General features: G+C 36.0%; 1 protein-coding gene across 4 annotated transcripts; it reads right to left on the reverse strand.

Annotated features, from left to right (window-relative positions):
* Nucleotides 1-4,849: 4,849 nt before the first annotated feature.
* Nucleotides 4,850-19,930, reverse strand: LOC103719503 (phytolongin Phyl1.1). 4 transcript variants are annotated; one of them, XM_039134048.1, is made up of 6 exons: nt 19,529-19,930; nt 19,236-19,306; nt 17,589-17,694; nt 14,343-14,475; nt 12,473-12,622; nt 6,919-10,162 (listed from the first exon to the last, which is right to left on the reverse strand). In XM_039134048.1, the coding sequence occupies exons 1-6, from the start codon at nt 19,594-19,596 to the stop codon at nt 10,157-10,159; spliced, it is 534 nt and encodes a 177-aa protein (XP_038989976.1). In that variant the 5' UTR covers nt 19,597-19,930; the 3' UTR covers nt 6,919-10,156. The 4 variants fall into 4 exon arrangements, with proteins under 4 accessions (XP_038989967.1, XP_038989965.1, XP_038989976.1 ...); XM_039134039.1 differs by lacking the exons at nt 14,343-14,475; nt 19,529-19,930 and adding an exon at nt 4,850-6,073 and having other exon boundaries at nt 6,280-10,162; XM_008808782.3 differs by lacking the exon at nt 6,919-10,162 and having other exon boundaries at nt 11,788-12,622; nt 19,529-19,929.
* Between the last annotated feature and the right edge of the window lie 1,744 nt (nt 19,931-21,674).

Raw genomic sequence — 21,674 nt, forward strand, 5'->3', positions numbered from 1 at the left:
CAAAATCATAACCATAGGAGAGCATGACATTCACTTATTTCTCTAGCATATCAATTGTGATTGTTATTGGTCTAGTTGAAGTTTGACTACTAGGTTGCTAGTTTAATGATGGCTGTAATTTATTTTCATCCTATGCTAAAATTTTTGGAAGTTCAATGCTTTACTTTTTTTCAAGAATAAAATGTTTTCCAGCATTTAATGTAATTACCTTTGGACTCCATCAAGCTAATGCACTTGCGGTGTCCACTAGTACAATTTCACAAAACAGTTTATGTGAATTACAAAAATCAATCATACAGATTTGTAAGAAATTAACCCCATTATTAGACTAGGCGTTCTTATAAAACTGATGTGAGTTTTGAACACTATTTGCTTGGTTTTGAACATAAATTGTAGAAGACCTTCAACTATTAGTCTTTCCGCATGGTGGCTACGAGGACTATTTTCAAATATCATGGCATTAAATGCCATCAATTAAACATAGCATGGTCGTCATCGTCTTTATTTTCGTACTTTTCCAATATTATCCCTATGCCTTTGCAATATTAGTAGAAGTTGTATTATATAGAAAAATAATCCTAACAGAGGACTCGATTACGGTGACTAAGTAAATTTGCGTCGCCGAACGACAGAGCCATGATCACTCCCTACTCAGGGATATCCAGAGCTTGGTGGCCGGTTACAGATTGTTCCAAGTGGCCAATGTGCATCGAGAGGCGAATTAGGCAGTAGACTGGGCTCCAATCGAAAGAAGTTTTATGGACAGAGACTGACTCCGCTCCCCCATACTTATATACTCTTATTTTCTTTGACTCTGATAGTAGAATTCATGCCAGGTTGGCGTGAGTTACCGGGATACCCAATTTTTTTTTTTTTTTGAAAGAGTAAATTTGTAAAAACAGTTCATCGAATAAGATTAACAAAACTCAGAATACTGGAGAATATATATATATATTTTTTAAGAGAAGAGGAGGCTGGGCCACCCAATTTATTGAGTATGCGAGAGTCCTGGAGAATAACTTAAACAGTAAATCTTGAAGACCAGAAATACTGTCATGACATGCTAAACTTTAATTCCTCATAGTCTCATTGCACACGCTGTCTTGGCCTCTCGAGTCCATTTGGCATCCACCTTCAGGGCCACGGTAGGCTCAACAAGCAGAACGGAAGGGCATTCCTGTTATTCCCTCAAAAGCTGGGGTTAATAGAGCTATTAAGTTTTTTTTTTTTGTTTACGTACAATTTCTGAGGAGTCGAGGAAGCAGGAAACCTTTTTCTCTTTTCTGTCGTCGTATTTTTTTTTAATATTTTTTAAATGAGTAAAATATCGGTGGCAGCTGTCTCCAACTTGCGTTCTTTTTGACCCGAAAGCGACAGCGGAGCCTCTGATGAACGCAACGTGGGTTCTGAGCCTCCCTCCGCACGCTCGACCCCACCCCGCAACCCACTAACCCCGGCTCGGCTCGGCTCGGCTTAAGAGCCGGACCGTCTCGCCGGCCCTAAAGGGATCGGGACCGTTGCAGCGTTGCACCTTCTCGTGATCGTCAAGTTTTACATCGGACGGTTGTGATGATGGAACAAAAAATTTATGAAGGCCCTTGGATTACATGTCTAAAGCACTCTGTGATGTATTATTTTTTTATTTTTTTTAAACGTATCCATATTAGAAATGTCTGCGCCATCTATTATATTTTTTTTAAAAAATTTAGGATTGTTAATAGACACGATGAATCCGAACGGTTCTAAAATTGAGAAGGGTCATGATTAGAAATCAGTGTGACATACAAGTTTAGGTTGTAATGTTGGTGGATTTATAAGCAATTATTTTCTTGTTCCATGACATTGAATCCAGAACACTTCCTCCACTTCCTCTCTTTCATGTGAGGTAATTGATATTGACTATCATTTCATTTTTAGTCCCTATTGACTACAAATTTAATCCCTACCTCTTGATTTTAATGATCATATAATCTTTAGTCCCCAATCTCATACACATTTAAATGTAAGCATATGTAGAACATAAATAACTATGTTCCAGAATAGGGATAAGCATGTGAAAAAAATGTCAATATATGCAAAACAATGGACTAATTTTATTGAAAACTAAACATAAAATGTTGTGTATAATGTAGGGAAAAAATAAAAAGATCAAGGGTAGGATAATGGCTTAATCATTCGTAGGACAGTGAGTCGAAGGTTAATCTATCTTTCAAACAAATATTGCTTCCTATTAATTGCAGTTGGGAAATCCAGCAATTTTGTTTTCAGGATAAAACACTGTCCTGTATTCTTGAAAAACAGACTGCAAAACTGGTCTTCGAACCATTAACCCAAGATTTATGATGTAACAACCTATTTAAAAAGATGAAAGGGCACATTGAAAGGCTGTATCAGTTGGATTAATACTATCATGGAAGTTATGTTCGAACAGATATCAGAGAAGTTCATTTTTTTAACGGTTAGATGAAGCGATTTTACGCACTTCCCAAACACTAGACAAGCTAGACCTGCATGTCAAGCACTTAAAGTTGGAAGTGTATCAGACCTGCATGTCATTGGGCTTAAAGTTTGGCTTGTGGGAGTGGATTTGTCTAGTGCTTGAAGTGCATGTCATTGGCATCCCAAAAGTTCATGGTTGGGCTGTCAAGCAGTGCAGCCAGACCTGCAACTGTATCAGACTGCAACAAGCTACACCGAACCATATCGAGATCACATCAAACTGCAGTAATTAAACTTTTTGTAAGGAAAGCCATGCTAGCCCATGTATTTACTACGAGATCATGTCACTCCACAGCAACAGCCACATGGCAATCACCATGGAAAAGGGTTTAAATCATCATGCAGGCAATAAAAACAGATGAGTCCTCTTGACCCCAGATCCAGAAGCGACAGTTTCTGGAGTATCATGTTCTTCTAAAGTTCATCCAAATGAGATCCTAAAACTCTTCAATATGAGAATCGAGTTAAATATGCCAATAGATAGAGAAATAATCAATCAAGAGCTAATATAAACTGCAGTATAATATAAGGTCCATAGCAAAACCATGAACCAATTAAGTTAAGTGCTACTTATCTAGTTGAAACTTGAAATGACAAATTGAAGAATATAATGACTCAGGATTATTTTCGGAAGCACCTTACTAAATTTAAGAAGACATCTCTCAAACAGGTCATCAACAGATTAATTTGACTCAGCCAAAAGGCATCTAAGCAGCACAACATACTTGAGAACATAAAAAAAAACTTAAAAGTAATAAATTAAGCTATTGCAAACAGAAAACAGTCTTCAAACACCTAATCATTAAAGAGAACAAACCTTTAGGTGATTGACATATTATAATTTAGTAATTCTGTAATTGCTGAATGATATTTAAGCCAAAGTCGTCATCAAATACTGCATGAAAGATCACTGAAAAATGTTCAGAAACACAACCCTTAACAGCCGTATCATGCCACACATCTAAGATGGCCAATCCAGGATGGAGGGCTAATTTGTCCCCGGGGAGGAATCCATACCAGAGGAATTTTATATCAACTTTACCTGTAATCAGTACAAGCAATATTATTTTGAGAATACCAAATTAACTGATTTTCTTGCTATTTCTTATTTTCACATCTTGAACATATAATTATCAGTGAAACCTATGGTGGTCCTCATATTCACCTCAAAGACCAAAGATCCACCTCTGCTACAAATGCATTAAGAAAAGAAAAATCTGCGCACCCCAAGATAAAATAGGCAAGGTCAAGTCTAAGCAGTCAGCATAGAAGAATATTCCTTGAGTTTGATGATTTTTATAGACAACAACTACTATTTTTATCTTGACTAGATCCAAGCAACCTTGACCAGTAACTAGCATGTTATGGATAGAGCACTCCACCACATCTAGATCAGAAGGAAGATATTTTCATATTCATAGTTATGGTGTGACAGCAGCTAGCACTGAGGTCACTTGTATTGGAAAAAAGAACACTATCCAGATATCACATAAAAATGGAAGTGCAACTGAAAAAAAAAACAAAAAAATCTATGCAATTCTATTATGAATCACGACCTTAAATGTAGATAGTAAATGTAACATCAGCAACTTTCTGAAAAATATGAAGAGGCTATCAACAATAGTGTCGAGAAAATTGTACTTCATTTGTCTCCAAAGCATATAACTGACTTTCAGCTTGTAGGTTATGAGCAGCTGCCAACTACATCATGTAAAGCTTCCAGATCATAAAGGAAAGAAATTTCAGTTATGGTATATATGAAAAAAGATAAAATTTTACCCAAGGAAAAGGTAAACTAAACTAAATGAAGGCCGATTTAGGATGCTGGATATACGACAAACTCATAACTCTCTTTAATTTTGTATGTTTTCTGAAATCACAGGTTATGATGTTGATGTTTGGTTATGCACTGAAAATTCATACAATAATTTACATCTTATAATCGACTCTTTAATCCAATACATGATTTTCTTCTTCTCTGTCATCTTGCATTCTCCCATTTTGAACTCTCTTTTCTAACAATCAAACCCTTCTTAACAATCTCAGCTACTAGAATTTCAAAATTTTTGAAACATTGAGCACAATTGATTCAAGATCATGAAATGAGAAAGATCTCAAATCATAACAAGAGCACATGAGATTGCACGTATACCTTTGGATCATATTCTAGCAAACTAGGATAATGTGAATGGAAAAAATCCTTCCACTCGAAACACTACATTAATTTAAGCAAATGAATTTGAATCAATTAGTAAATCTAAATAAAATTAAAAAGCAAACAATTAGTATTACTTTGTATTGTGCTTATCTGTTTACGACAAGAACTTTTCATATGGTGCACAAAACGAGAGCATGAAAAAAATATGTATAAACATTCATTACCGCAGATGTAACACCTCCCATAAAAAAGAGGAAAAAGATACAACATATAAAACTAAACTACACTATAAAAATCCCAATAATTTTGACACTGCTAAGTAAATCTCTTCATCCATTCTTTCTAAAATTTGCAACAAGAAATACCAGCTGTTTCTTTTCCTTCTAATTTTGTTGTGTCCATCTCTTTTTAAGTAAATAAACGTTTCAGAATTACATCTGATGAAGTGTTTCATGCTTTCAATTCTAGCATTATCTTTGCTCTCGAAATCCAACCAATTTAAACTATCTACTCGAAATACACTGGAAACCCTTGCAGACAGCCAACCAAACACCAAACAAAACCAGGCAAACGATAATGTCGGCAGCAACAACTACTTTCACATGTCGCCACCACAACCTCTGTCCAATTTGCTGTGCCGGAGACCTCATCAAACTCGAGCTCTTCTGCAACGACATATTGCCTGCTGGTTCTGGTGGCATATGGATCTTTACCCCTTCATCTCTATGGTCTTCACAAACTTCATCATTCTCGACTACTTTATCCTTCATCTTCCTCCTATCACGCTTGCTATTTCCAAGTAAAGGGGTCTTTCCAGACATGGAGGTACCATCAACCGACTCGCCCCCCTCTAAACTCGCATCAATGGAATTTGTTGGTCGAGGCATTCTTTCCAATGAGGTGATCAACTGCCGGATGATGGGCACCAACTCATCATGGAAACCATTCCTTGAGACTCTCTTGAACCCGTCCCGAATGTGCCTTAGGAATCGAAGGATCTCCAAATTCCCCAAGCTAGGATCGACGATGGCGAAATAGGTGCATCCACCTTCCATCAAGTAACCAAAAGTTCTTGACCCAACACTGTGGAAGTACCATCTGTGGAAGGGCGGGGCATTCTCAAGGCAAAGGGCGGCCAGGGCTTCGAGCTCACGGTCTTTGCTGTTGTAAGAGTAGAGAATTCTGCTCCCTTTGGCGACGCAGCAGTATACCGTGTTGTCAATAGAAGAATCTCTTGCTGTTGATGACTTCTCTACTATCTCTACTTCCATGGATTTGCAATGAGATGCAGCAGGCCCCACGGACCTCGGCCGCCGTGAATTCATCAAAGTTCTCAGCTGCACAAAGGATTTGGATGACCACCAGAAGCTCAAAAAACTTGAGCTTTCGGGTCATGAATCACCCCTTAGATTCGATCTTATACAAGATTTGGTTTGGGGTGTCGGAAATTACATGATACAAAAGAAAACCAGATTCAGAATCCAATATAAACCCAAACTGCCACTTTTTAAAAGCATAAAAACCCTAATTGCAGTAATTCGGAGGGAAGAGGCAATAATCAAACTGAAGTCAGCGTTTTTGAGAAAGATCAAAGATGGAGAGGAATCTAGAGAAAGAAGTACCGTAATTGCTTTGCTTGGAAGCTCGGACTTTCTCAAGATGCCCAAATCCAAAACCCTAGACCGGTTGTCTCTTTTCCCGGTCGCATCATCTTATTAATGAGCAGTCAGCGTCGTAGCAAGTACCTACCAACTTGGTTATGTGGACACGAGTACAAGACCGACTCATGCGTTGACACGGCTGAAGATCTAAATCTAGACGTCTAGATCTTATTGGAGAATTCATTTGATGATTAACAAGAAAAATGAATATAAAATTTATGTTACGGATTTGGATTGTATACCCACTAGCATAGATTCAAAGCAATCCAACATGCAAAGAAAGGTGAATAAAGATGACCCACGAATCACACTCAAGAGAATAGCGAGTTACGAATTTTCCACCTACTGGAGTTATTTTTATATTTCAAAAGCCGTATCATTGCCACGTGGCCCCGGTGGTCATTGGCAAGTAATAAAGAGCAAATTCCTTTAACAGGCTGACTTTAGAATCTTTCTAGATATACTTTTTTAAGAAAGAATTATTGCAAGCAAATAATAATTGAGAATGGGTTCTTGTCAGGGAAGGTAGCATAGACATGGATGACACCCGGGACCATCAACTCGCTAAGAAATTATAGTGCTGGGTGCTTCTAAAGATGATTTTTTTTTTTGGTTGAAAAGAAAGGGGAGGAAACAAGAAGCTTCCTCCAATTTATTAATAGAAGAAGTTATATACAGAAATGGTTACATACAAAGAAAAGAAGCCAGCAGAGTATTAGATGATGCTATCAAACTTTAACATGCTGTTGGATTGTGCATTACAAGGTTGTTCTATAGCCTCTATTTTTTTCTTAGAACATAAGTGCTGCCAATTTTGGAATGCATGCATGCAATGCTTTTTGAAGAGTTGCGTAAATGAAGGAGGCCTTCTTAGTGAAGATTCTTGCTTCTTTTTTTTTTCTTGTAGATTTTCTAACATGGAGCCGCACAAAGTTGGTCTCCCACTTTCCTCATAGAAGCTTGGAATTTTGTTCTCCTCCAACCAGTCCAAAGATCATGCGTGTTTGAAGGCCACCCTATCAGTCTTAATTGAATTTTGATGGCATTCCACAAACTACAGGCAAAGAGGCATTTGGTACATTAATGAGAAATAGATTCCTTCCTTAAGCCACATAGAGTACAATCTTGATTTACTTGCTAACCTTACTTAGCTAACACTTCACCAGTGTAGAGTCCTTGACCTTTTCTGGGATAGCAACCTTTTTTAGACTCCTCCCCAGTTGAACAAAAATACTCTACTGGCGTGTCATGGAGAGCATGCTTCATGCCCACGAACTTGTCAAACCAGCATTAGGTGGGGTAAAAGGATTTTTAATGTCTATTAGTCAGCACCTCAAACTACTTCCTTCAATCAAATTGCTCATCTATTGATTCAGCACTCTATGTTTTCAGCACACTTGACCATGTCACATGTTAGCAGCTGTCAAAATGGTAGTTAATATTATTGACTATATTTTAGGTCAAAATACCAACTTCTTTTAATTATCTCCTAGGGAATAGGACAACAAAATATTTTTCTAGATGCTTTATGTGAATTTTATTTCGTAAGTTTTGTCTACATCTAGACATTTTTTATGCTAATTGCCTTTTATTGTGGTTAAATTAAAAATTACAAAAAAAAGACTATAACATAAGAATAGTTGCTAACAGTGTATTGTCCAAAAAAGAGAGAGTTGCACAAAATATCTAGCCAAAATGGCAAATACATCGATTACTTAATTTCTTTTATGATAATCATATTCATTAATGATCTTTTGTATCTCCATTGTTTTCATCTTTCGTAATGCATCGGTTAACCATATGTTTGTAAGATAAGCATGTATGGTTGAAAATGATATGACATTAGATGAGAAAATGAGAGGAATGAAAAAAGTCAATCTGTGCACCAATAAGTGATGGAGGTTTCATTTGTATTGGTGTCATGCTTAATTTTCCAGGGCAGCTCTAATGCTAGGTTCCCAATTTTATGCAAAAACGAAAGGTAGTTAGGATAGCTAACCTCTTTGCTTGAGAGTTGAGAAAGGATAAATAATGACTTTGAAGACTGTCCCCTTCAAGTTATGCAAGACAGACAGGTTAGATGTCAGCATATCATTAATTATTTTAAGGTTTATCAATATTAAGGATGCCACAAGATTTTCGTATCTTAAGCATCAATTTAAGCCCATTTTCTGGTGATGAACTTGTTTTTCTGAGTAGTGGGGTCTACCGTCTACGTAAGCAAATCCATCTTTTGAAGACTTTTTGTTGTAACTGTTTGTTTTTGTAAATTTATAGTTTTATTTTCCTCTTTATAAATAACAAACTAGCAAGGGTCGTGCCCATATCAGATCTTAGAAAGTAGACTTGGTGGGTTTTGTTGAATCAAAAGTTAAAAGAAAACAAGTGTTATAGGGTTGCTAAGAAATTCTAAAGGATTATAGCAGCAGCCCGAGAGGTAGAGTTTGGCTGCTTTGGAGTCCCCATATTTAGAATATATCTAAAGTCCTAGAATCCAAAGAGATGTTAACTTGTTTTTTTTGCCAACAATTAAGATAGATGTAAATCTTTTTGTAGTGTATGGATCTAATAGTGCAGCTATCAGGAAGAAATTGTGGTGGAAGCTCATGAGAATCAGTCAAGTTGTATAAGGCCCCCGATTAGTGGCAAGTGATTTCAACAATGTGAAAGAGGTACATAAAAAGATGGTGGGAGAGACCTCTATGTTCCTCAGCTTAAAATCATTCAATAATTGTTTACAATTCTGTCATCTATTTAACACGAGCGCTATAGGACCTGGTCTTAGAGTAAAAAAATATTAAAGTTTGGACACATTATGGTACGACCGAGACTAAGTTGGAAAGGAGCAAGTGGTTGGATTGGCCTCTGACCTAATAATACCATACAAATCTTTAAAAGATGTTCTGAGTGAGTTATCTCAGCTTTACGATTTTCCTTAAATCAAAATCCAAAAAATTAATAAAGTATAGCACTACCTCTACCATCTAAACAGTTTCTTCTCTCTTTCTTAAATAACATGCCCTGCTTGTGTTGGATAATAGTCCTACATGATATAAATAACCGTTTCTATTGCTTAATCCTGTATGTATCTAGAATGAACATAGTTTATACCCCAAACTCATGATTACATCTCAAATTTACATATGCTTTGCAGTATAGGAATCAAAAATTGTAGGCACAGAGACCATTTCTATCCTAATCATGCAGTCACAGTTTCAGGTAGTCATCTTAACTATTTACCTAATCTCCACTCTAAAAATCAGAGGGACCAATGCCTTCTATCAGAAGTTGATGGCTCTTCCGATTATTATAACACAAACATGCAAGGATAAGTATGAAATACATCTTAATTAAATTGATGATTACAACATCAGCTATTCCTTGGAAGAAACTACACACATCACTGGAATAAAACTATAGCTCAGGTCAATGCTTTCCCAATTTCCTTCTCCCATCACTCTCATCCGAAACAAGCCTTTTGAAATTTGACTTTATCAAAGAACCTTAGATACCTTGATGAGGTTTAAGGATTGTATTAACCTTAATATCCTTCACATACCTTCCCCTATGTTTAAATTAAGCTCGAGAGGATAATCATGTGATATCCATCCATCACACACACAACATCCTTTAAATTGCACGTTCCACTATCTTTAAATTAAGCTTGAGGGCACATCAAGTGAACCCCATCCACCGAGACCAAAACACAAACACACATAAAAAAAAAGGTGAATAGATCAAGGTGTTTTTGTCCACAAGGGCATTTGCATGATAAGACTGTTTGCCAGAGCTTAATGAGACACCAGCAAATAAATAAAGTCGGTCTGAAGTCGTGATGTTAATGCTGCAATGAGACCAAGAAACAAAGAATTAAATTGGTTACAGGAAATAGTCAGGTCCTAAGTAAGCAAAACAGCTAGCGTCCAACATACAAGGCTAGAAGAAACAAGTCATTGGGCAAATTAACTAGAATCAACATTCTTCATTGCTCATCTGTTAAACTTGAAACATTGTACTGTTCTCTGCAATACCCTAACTATATTACAAACCGAAGTCCTGAATGGGCGCTGGTCATCCACTTTCACTGGAATTTCCACCATGTCCATTTATCAAGACTATTTTCCTAAGTTTGTTCTATTTTCCTAAATTCTGAATTAGTTGAAATCCAGTTCTTAAGCACCAAATACAGGGGTTGGGGTGTTAATATGGAGCTGACATAGTAATTTACAGGAGATGCTTAGCAAAAAAAAGTGAGAGTAGATTTATATCTGATTATATAAATATAATATAATAACTCCTTTAGGATGTAACTATCATATGTAAACTTCTTCTGTTACATATAGGTGATAAATTAAAAACAGAATACATTATAGTATCAGGAATTACAAACTTTCATACTTTCCCTTGCATGCATTGGACATTATAGGCAATGATGTTATGAGGCAAACTCAAAACTTGATGATCATCAGACTAGCCACCAAACTATCACCATTAAATACCACGTAGCTGACGCAGAGAAGTGAGATATTTCTGTATGACTTTTGCATGCTACTGTAGCATTACTCATCGAATTTGTCCTAAAGAACTACTCTCCTATTGCATGTTGGGGCTCTTTTACCATATCACTTCTTTCATGTATGATCTGCGTCTTTTGCAGAAAGTCACAACAGTTTGCTAGGCTTCACAAACTCTTGTATTATCACAAAGTATCACTCAGGCAAAACAAATGTAATCTAAAGCTTGCACCATGCCCCCAAACCCAAGGTGCAAAAGAAATGTAATCTGAAGCTTGCAACATGTCTCCAGCCCTAAGATGCGTAACCTGTCTTATTGCTTGAATTCCCAGCAGGCGGGCAAAAGAAAAGGGAATAATGAGCGTTCAGACCTCCTCCTACTCCATTAGATCACAAATATCATTATAACTATAATCTGACATCCAAACAATAAAAAGTCCCCTCTACATATGTATATCATATATTTCTAAATAACATCTATTATATTGTATAGCACAGATAATGTCCTTAAGTGGACACATATGATGTTTCTTTGTTTTTAAGAATTCAAATCAACATGTCAGTGTATAAAGTATCACCTAACATTATATACAGGACATTGTTATTTCACCGTTCTTGCCCATTATTTTCTGTTATAACATTATATAAGTATAACAGCTGTTATAAAAACCGAGCCCAGGGCTGAACTAGGCATCTAACTCACCTTATAACAGGAAGTCATGGCAGAGTACCATGCAGAGCGATCTATGTTATGGTGACATCAATGTCACTAAAAAACTTGTACCCATTCAAAACATGAGAACAACTGTTCCATATTTTTCTCAAAGAAAGAGAACAGCTGTTCCGTAGCACGTGTAAACCAGCTTAAAGGGTTTCAAATGAATCAGACTACCAAATCAATGAAACTGCTGTGCATGGTCTACATTTCGAAGTACAGATTAGTGCAGGTCAGTGTTTATCTTCTCAAAAAAATGGCCAATGTTATAGTCAACAAAGAAGTCTCGTTCATCAAAGCATATCCAAGTCAGAACAAGCTCCAGACAGCCAACAGTTTAGATCAAGATTCAGAAAAAATACATGCATCATCAATCAGTGGCTATCAACTCAGGTTACAAATTATCCAACAAGGAGCAGATTCTGATCTTTACCTCTTTCCCACATATGTTAGAGAGAATCAGATCATGACAGGTTGCTAAAGAGTAATCGGTCAGGGAGCTGGCATACCTACTGATTTGGTTTGATCAGGCTTGGACTTTGATGAGTCCCAATGGGGCAATTTCAGGTCTTTTCCAGAACTCTGGCTGGAATCACCAACTGGCAAGTATGGACCAATATAGGCTCACCTCCATACCTTCTCAACCCCACTCCAGCACTAGTCCAGAAAACTTTCATGGTTCTAGAATTAGAATCTAGACAGTCTTTTGATCCAGCCAGCTTAAAAGAGCAGTTATAATACCCAAAGCTTCACATCTAAATCCAATCCGCCTCGTCATCATTTATGGAAGATTTCAAGTTGGAGCACTCAAGAATACAAGAACCACTTTCTTGTTGGAATATCAAGAAGCATGTCTAGGTGTCCTCTTAAAGGGTGAATATACAGAGGGAGTCACTCCATGATGAAGAAACTAGACATCCCTTACCTTGATCTTGACCTCAGAAAGGGAATGGAGCAGAGTTGTTGGACTTGATGGTACAGGACTGAACCTTCGGACCAAATAACTGAAACATGGTATGAAGATCACATAAAGGGCACCAAGGATGAAAGGAGCCGCAACAATCCAGCCTAACAACTGCAAGAAAAAGTTTGACATGATCTACTTAGATCAGCATCACAGAACAAAAGCAATGACAAATGGACTAAAGATGAGGAGGAAAAAGAGAAAAAAAGTCAAAGAAACAAGATTATAATGTCTAATACTTGCTGTTGATGATAATGATCCATAATGTCATATACTTGCTCATAATAATAAACTATCTTTCAGCAACCTGCCTTGTGGGGTTCTTGCAAAAATTTTAGCAAAAAAATCCTCAATGTTGTATGCATTAGTTGTTGGCAAATAAAGAAGATAGTTTAAGATACTAGTGGTATTTTCGTGGTAAAACAAGGATAGGAAATGCATATTTGCTAATGAGGTGGTGTAGGAACAAATTAGACAATAAGAGCATGTGCATGAAGGTTTTGAGGAGTCTGATGAAAGGGGCTCTAATTTCTTCGAAGGATAGTGGAATTCCTATTCAGAAAGGCTAGTGTGGATAGACAGCGTAGTCCTCAATTAAGACAAATAGCAAGGGAAGAATCTTAAAGCTGAGCAACAGTATTGGCATGAGGCACATTTATTACATAAATATCCAATTAACTTGCCATGTAATGCATGAAATTAATTTGTTGATGCAGGGTAAATGCATGAAGCTGATGGTGACGACTCTTATACAAATTCTACTACATAGCTAGCAAAGTAAAACTGTAAAAATCTAGTTGGCTACTTTTTACATTTGATATATTGGCAACCTACAGAAAATCTGTAGACCCTGTGATTTAATGTTCATTCATGCAACAAACTCCTTGACATCTTTGGCATGCGAACCATGTAATTTTTTTTTAACAACCATGTGGAGGAGAATCAAGAACATAATGTTTTTTTTTATCAGGTGATGACATTGTGCATATGACTATATAAATTTATGGATGTAACTAAAGCATACTGCTAGGTGGCATTGATATAGAGATTTCCTTGGGATGAAACATATTTTTATTAGTTCTTTAAATTTATATCTCAATGTGCACAAAATTTGTTAATTTTCAGAAGCAAGGAACTTGCAGGTTTTTTTCAGCCCAAAGCAAGCCAACCGACCCATTAGATGACAGTCTCACTTTTTTAAGGTGCCATACAAGGTTTTCTATCTGTTGCATCTTGATATTTATCTCATATTATCATTGATGCTGTCGGTTATATCACAACTAGCATTTGCAGTATTCAGATTTTTCAATATCAATGCTACCTCTAGCAGGCACTATGAAGGATCATCTGAACTACACGTGCAGAACATGGACTGCATTTTATGTGAGGTTTATTAAGCACAAGCCCATTATGTGAAATGCAATATAGTGGCCATGCAACAGTATGTACAAGTTGCTGACCCTTTGCAGGTGTTTCTATCAACATGACCATGCAGAGAAAGCATTACCAAGGATCATCAAATATTCAATCTATCCTATTTCCAGTTTACTATTTTTCTCATGCATGCGGAATTTACAGATTTTTCCATATTTAGTAGTTTCAATTCATTTTATCAGTTTCCCTCACTTGTGAAAAAACCCAAATTTTTAGCTGAGACTGTGATAAAATATGCTATAGAACAGGGATGGTAGAATAAGCCCACGCTAGAAGTCAGATGAAACTACATATATAGAAACATATTTTAACTGCGGAATTATCCTGACAAGTATTGCAGTGAACCTTTTGTTAAAAGAAGGTTTCATGAAGTTATCTAACAAGTACAGGTACCAACCGCATGATATACAGAAACTAGTACTTCTCTTGAGGCTTGCCCAGTCAACACCTTTTTCAATGCATCAGATGTTAAAGGAAAGTGAGGGCCACCAGAAATAACTTCCCCCAAGCGCAAAAACGGTATTATCAGACTGAAAACAATGTGAATGTTACTCCGAATATGATAATAAACATGAAATAGTAGATCACATCTAGAGTGAATAGTAAATAAAACCAATTCATGAATTGACAATATCCAGATATCAGCCTTGTTTTTGGGAAAAAAATAATTCTCATGTACTGCAGGCAGTTATTTATGAAATATTAAGCATGCACGAAGCAATTAGTTAAGTTACATCCACACACCATGATAATTGGGTATGCACCGATTACATTGTAACATGATTTATTTCAGATATGGCTATGTTCCAATTTAAGTTGATTTTTTTTGGAAAAATATGGAAAGGTTTCAAAGATCAGGAAAAGATTCAAGATATGGTGTGCTTACAAATTTTGTGAGTCATGAAAAGCCTTTCGTGAATCTGGCATGCAGTGGGGTTCCTGCATGAGCAGTTTTTGCTAAAAGAAAGAGAGAGAGAGAGAGGATGAGCAGTTTACCTGCATTAAGAGCATGGTTATAACGATTTCTCCTTGTATTTAAATTGTTTCTACTAGGTCTCTCACAGAATGACCATCTTTTGTTGCCAAAAAAATGACCATCTTTAAGCCATCATACACTGCTGTTATGTGTGTTGTTCCTTGGTAAAATAAATCTTCAATCTAACAGACCAAATAAAATCATTTTAGGTATTTTTTTTTTGAAGACAACATGAGTCATTCTTAACAAGAATATCCTTTATTTTACCCAAGAATAGAAATAGAAATATTAATGAAGGAATGAATTTTAGTGAGAAGAAATTTGGTGGAATTGACATTTCCCAGTTATCTTCCTCCAATCCCTGTAAATTGATGTACTGATAGTTAATCACTACTTCAAAACAAGATTTTAAATTCTGTGGTATCCCGATTTCTCTATGGAATGTGATGCCTCGCTGTCCTGCTGCATCCCGGCAGCCCATCCTGTTAAACATCTCGGAAGATACCCTTCCTATCTCTCTCCCCTTTGTCTCTCCTTTCTTTCTTCTGTTTCTTTTTCTTCTTTCTTTCCATTCTTCCTTATTTCCTTCCTTTCTTTCTTTTTTCTTCTTCTTTCTTCCTTTCCTTCCTTTTCCTTCTTCTTTCCTTCCCGTTTTCCTTCTTTCCTTTCTTCCTTTCTTCTTATTCCTTCATTCCTTTCTTTCTTTCCATTTTCCTCTTTTTTCTTTCTTTCTTTGTTTTCTTCTCCCTTCCTTTCTTTCTTTCCTTTTTCTTCTTCTTTCCTTCCTACCTTTCTTTCATTTTCTTCTTTTTTCCTTCTTTTCTTTCCATTTCCTCTTCTTTCATTTATTCCTTCTCTTTCTTCTTCTTTCCTCGCATGGATGGGTTTTAAAGTTCCACCCCCATCTAGTCCATTTTCTCAGGGAACTGAACAGGATAGCTGGGACGCCCCCCATCCCACCGGGATTTAAAACATTGCTTAAAACTAATGAATTAAAAACAACCTCTATATATTTGATTATGATGCAAACCTTTCCTTGGTGGTGTAATATCTTTGAGAAAAGAGAAGAAATCCACCCAAAATTATTAAACATCATCATGGAATTAAATAGAAAATATGAGATCTTGATGTGTAGTCCAAGGAATGAAGCGACATGCGTATAACTATATTTTTTTCAAAATATGATATTATTTTATCTGCATCATAATTAGCTAATATTCAACTTTTTCATGTTGTACTTCTTAAAGCTGAGGGATGCACTAGCATGAAGGAGCAATTTGATACATATAGAATGAATGGAGAACGATAGAGAGAGATTGAAAATCACATGGGATGAAGTATCTCCACTCTTTCCAAAAAGTGTGGCCCTAAACCAAGTAGAATGGAGGAAAAGTATTCATGTAGCCAACCCCACCTAGTTTGAGATTGAGGCTTAATTGAGTTGGGTTGCTGATTTATATATCTAAAAGCATCAATTGTATGGATAGCGATTCCCACCCTAAGACCATGGGTGTACTAGATAATTATCAAACATCATATATCGGTATCAATCAAAACTTAATAATCGAACTCGAGCGTAGCTAGAAGCTGATTGATCATTAGTTATTCCTTATCGAACATATAACAAGGTAATGACCATTCTTGCCATTTCAATAGCTACACCTTCCACCACCTCAGTAACCGAGGCACCAACGATCTCATAAAATTTGATATGGAAAGCATATAAATTTCCTAAAAGGACAAGACGAACATCATCTATGAGTTATTTGTGTGTCAAACGATAATAAGTGTACTTGTAGAACTATGGTTATGTGGTAATGATGTTCAATGTTAAGAAACATGGGAGAAACAATACAAAAGAAATCTATGTAAGAAAGCCTACAACTTGTATCAAGTAGGTCATGGAGCGAAAAAGGCATTCAAATGCACTAGGCTCCCGCCATTACGAAATTTGGCGAGAATCCGATGCAGCCTTATTCTCACGTATGGAGAGGCTGTTTCCGTGTTTCAAATCCATGATACCTAAGTCCAATGAAGCAACCTCACTATTGTGCCAAGGCCCTCCCTCTATGATAAGGTAATGGAGGATTGATATAATTTGTTGGTCATATCCATAATTTTTTCTTTGTCAGAATGACGACATAAATTTTCACAAACTTTCTTGAACAACACCTCCATGTGAATTGAAAGGCTTGAACAGCTTGTAACATCTTTGTTTTCCTCGTAGGGGGAAGACAAATGAAGAATATTTCTTTTCTTTTTTGACTTGATGGCCGAGGATATAGCCTTCGTATGTAGAAACGATGATATGAAATGTATAAAGTTAGACAAGACTTATGTTTTTGCAATCACAAAATATTCCTATTTTATTGCAAACCTGTTGAATCATTCAACAGAACAATGAAGATTTACCAACATTCACATTCATGTGCAATAATATAACTTACTGCTTAAACAATGGATATATCAACATAATGCAAAGCCATGCTCTATATGGCTAAAAAAATTTATCTAAAGCTCAATAGTATAACTGTCAATGGATATATAGAAGACATTGAACAATCAATATGATTTTAACTTGAGAACATTGCTAGTTCTTTGTCAGCAAGTACATGAACAAAATATAATTTAGTGAATGATAACTTGTCAAAAATAATTATGAATTACCTCAACTCAATCGGAGTAGCAATAAAGTTAGCAAGCATTACTGTTGGAGCATGACAACAACTTCTAAGTACTGCAATTGCCAATCCACAAAGAAACACAGTGACCCCTGTTATTGACAAAAACCCATGTCAAACTTAAACAAATTTACTTAAATCAGACTTACAGGCAAAAATGTGTACAGTTTGCACATATGTGTGCACACGTACATGTTTGATGAAGATCAAATTGCATGATGTTCTTACTTCTTCACATAGTTCGTAACATGAAAAGAGGACCGACAGCTTTCTCAAAAAAATAATTTTTTTATAAAACGTTGCAACAAACTGAAGCATGGTAACAAAATCCATAGAGTCAAGCTGCAGTCCACTGTAATTCAGTGGTTATGGTAAAAATAAATAAATAAATAAATAAATAAATAGCTGTTTTGTGTTGAGAGGACCTAAATGTTGGTCATATAAAACATAATGTAAGTCTTATTTAAGTAAATTGGAGAGCAATTTAACTCTATGGATACCACGATAGGTTCCGCCATGTTGTCATTTTCAAAATTCCAGTTCAATCATTTAATGCTTAATATGCTATTGTCAAGGTATGCCATCAATTCTATGTTACATGGAATTGGGTAAGAGAATTAATGCGAGTACGTATGTTAAGTACTCGATCCTTCTCATCTTTAAGAATTTTTATTTAGTGTCCATATGAAAAGTCGTATGAACACCAATTTCCAGATATTGGGTGCAATTACTTTAGGATAAACTCCCAGGTAATGTAGGTTCAACCTAATCCTATCATTTTCCTGATTATTTGCTAATCTAGTTGTACTCAAGAATTTTCACCAAATGAGCAATATTTCCCATCCTTCCTAAATTTTCTTATGGTGCTTTATTTCATTCTCTCAATGAAAACAAGGAGGGCATGTCCCCCTCCTGCTCGCTCAATATTTCAGCTTCAGATTGCTGGTAGACATTATTAATCTGATTCAGATAAACAGAACCATAACAAAACTACTGATCAACAGATCAAAGCTGATCAGTATTTTTTAATTTTTATGTAATCTGTTCTTACATGTAGATAAATTGACTGTTATATTTCACAAAATTTTTTTGCAAACTTCTAGGTCATCCAATGTTCTAATTTGAAGGTACTAATAAATGGAGTGCCACCTTATTTACACCTCTTCAACATGATGAAACAAGGAGGTTCATACATAATATTGTATCAACAACTAGGCTTCATACTGATGAAACTCATCCAAAATCACCCATTTACAGGAATGTCTGTTAGATTAGATTAATCCAGAGAAAAAATGGGTTAAAGAGAATGTGGAAGCAGTTAAATCCATTATATGAAGATTGGCCAAATGTGACTAAGCGGAATATCTATTCTCCTACAAACAAGCCATACAGATTATAACGTACATATCAATGGACTCTAGAACTACACCCCTCACACAATGGATCAGCCAAAATAATGAAGAAACTTACATCATGATCATAGCAAATTTCAGGTTTTTATATAGCTATGCATCTAGACTGCCAAAAGCAACCAACAGAAGGCTCCACCTTCACCCAGATAAACATCAATGATCACATAAATGCAAAAAGAGACAGAATTACAGATGGGTATGATTTTAAGCAACATCCATACCACATATTGGGAACAATCCCAACGTCGTTCCAAGAGCAGCGGAAAATGCCAATTGCTTTGGTTCAGCACCCCTACAGGAAAAACATCATCCATAATTTCTCAGTGAAATTTAGGTGGAATATCATCTATTTAGTGAAATAACTGAAATAAAACATAGAAATAAACAATGATTTCCCATGCTTAAAAAAGAGAAACGAAATCAAAGCCGAAAAACAATGGGGAAAAGAGTTTCCGTTTCTGATCCAATCTCCAAACATAGAAGGAAAATAAGCAGTATATGAGGGAAAGATTACTTTCTGACAATTTGCAAGAGAGGATCGACCACTCTCCTATAGATCCATGAAATCAGCCCAAGCCGCATATTGCAAACAAATCCGCAAGACCACAAATATCTTTCTTTCCTTCTCCTTGGTGTTCAATTGATCAGAAGATCCCAAACCCTTCGTGGTTCAGAAAAAGGGCAAAAGACGCTTCTTGATCCTTTCTCGAGCCCCCTCAGCAAGAAGAATCGACGCCATAGACAATGATTCCCTTCTTGGTAAATGGGAGCTTCGACGAGGATTTCTAGAGGTGGATCTTTGAGAAATTGTTGGAATTAGGGTTAAGGGGGAAGAAGGTCCATTTCGAAGACCGAGTGCCCTCCTTCTCGGCGTCGTCCCTGTTCCTTTTGTCGCGACTCATAACCGCTTTAATTATTTCCCCCAGAAAGTATTACAATTTTAGCAAAAACAAAGAAAGTATTGCAACAGCCGGAAAAAAACAGAAAAATCAGCTGGGATTTTGATTTTGATGGGATCGATAGGTGATTTTTTTTATGATTTTTTACCTATTCAAGCTCTTCCCAAACTTTTGATGAATTTTATATTTTGTTTTGAATTTTGATCAAATTATTGTCAAATGCAAATAGACGCGTGATGAAACTTTTATAGTTAAAGGCCTGGAGCCACCTACAAGCATAAAGCACCTGACATATGAAGTAGTCATGAATAATTTATGTATACATTGGAAATCTACATACAGTGAAGGAATAGGTCATGTATACATCAGGTGCTCTATATTCATGTATGTCTTAGCTATGAATAAATAATTCTATGTATTGTTGTGGTTAATGTTGTTTTTGCTATCTTTCACCATTTTTGCCTCTCTCATGCATGTAAGTATATAAGTTTTAATCTTTTAATTTTTAATTTTTAAAATTCAACTATTTGAGCTCCTTTCAAACAATTGATGAATTCTTTAGGTTTTGTTTTGAATTTAAAAATTTTACCTTGGTCAAATTGTTGTCGAATCCATCATTTGTGGGTTTACTTTCAATAATGTTATATCATGGAGCACATGCATGGATGGTATTACCTCCTGCTGCCTGAAAAAGAGATTAAGAGGTTCAATTTCTCTTAGAATCAAGGGTGGATATAGAATAGAAAAGGTGGAATTAGACTTTTTTAAGGCTAGTTTGGATAATCCTACCGGCTTGTTAGGATTAGAAACATAATTTCTAGTATCATTCAATATGAGGCTTAACCCAGCCGATATTAACTAAGCCTTTCTCTGCCCATTCATGTAGGAGGAAAAGAAAACATGCTGAGACCTTTGTTTTTCTTCATATAAGATTCGAACTGATCCACTCCGAAACATTTCTTAGGAAATCTATGAATATAGGCTTAGCCTGACCTATGATTCTATTAGATTGTACTAGATTATCCAGCCCCTTAGGACTTGTTTTGGTTCGTGAGAAAAGAAAGAAAAATATGGTCAACGAAAAAATAAAAAAAATGCCTTTTATTTGGTTGGAGTTTTCAAAAGAGAAATTGAAAAGTAATATTCCTATGAGAATAAAATTTTCATATTTCATGAAAAAAAAATCTATGACTTTCCCACCAGGTAGAAATTGCAGTCTCTTTTTTTTCAAAAATACCCTTAAGCCATCAAAATTCATAGGTAAAATCTTTTTCTTTATTAAAGGTATAATAGGTATTACAAATAATTTTTTTAGGAAAGTATGATCAACTAAACATAAGTCACTATAAAATGTACTACTTTTTCATGATCAACCAAACATGCCAAACCTATTTTTTTGGGCATCATATCTTAAAAATCATCTTTTTAGAAAAAGTATTCTAGTAAGAAAAAAATCTTCTCGCGTACCAAAATTAGTCTTAAAAAAAATTTGATATATTATTTGCATAGGATGAATCTTGTATAGCTAAGAGTTTGAAGAGGAAGTACGAGACTATCCATGGGAGGGATGGAGGTGGTGCTAAGGAATCCCCATTTAGACCCGTTAAATAGTGGTTTTAGAAGGAAGATGATATGATCACTGATGAGAGAACTGGGAAGAAGATAGGCCGTAATGTGGAAGGAGGCTGCTTGAGCTGTCATTTCAAGAGAAAATTGTGACAATTACCAACTGGCCGTCGTGATTCCCCTTTTACATATGTT

The sequence above is a fragment of the Phoenix dactylifera genome, chromosome 1 (genome assembly GCF_009389715.1).
Source record: "Phoenix dactylifera cultivar Barhee BC4 chromosome 1, palm_55x_up_171113_PBpolish2nd_filt_p, whole genome shotgun sequence".
NCBI classification, from domain to species: domain Eukaryota; kingdom Viridiplantae; phylum Streptophyta; class Magnoliopsida; order Arecales; family Arecaceae; genus Phoenix; species Phoenix dactylifera.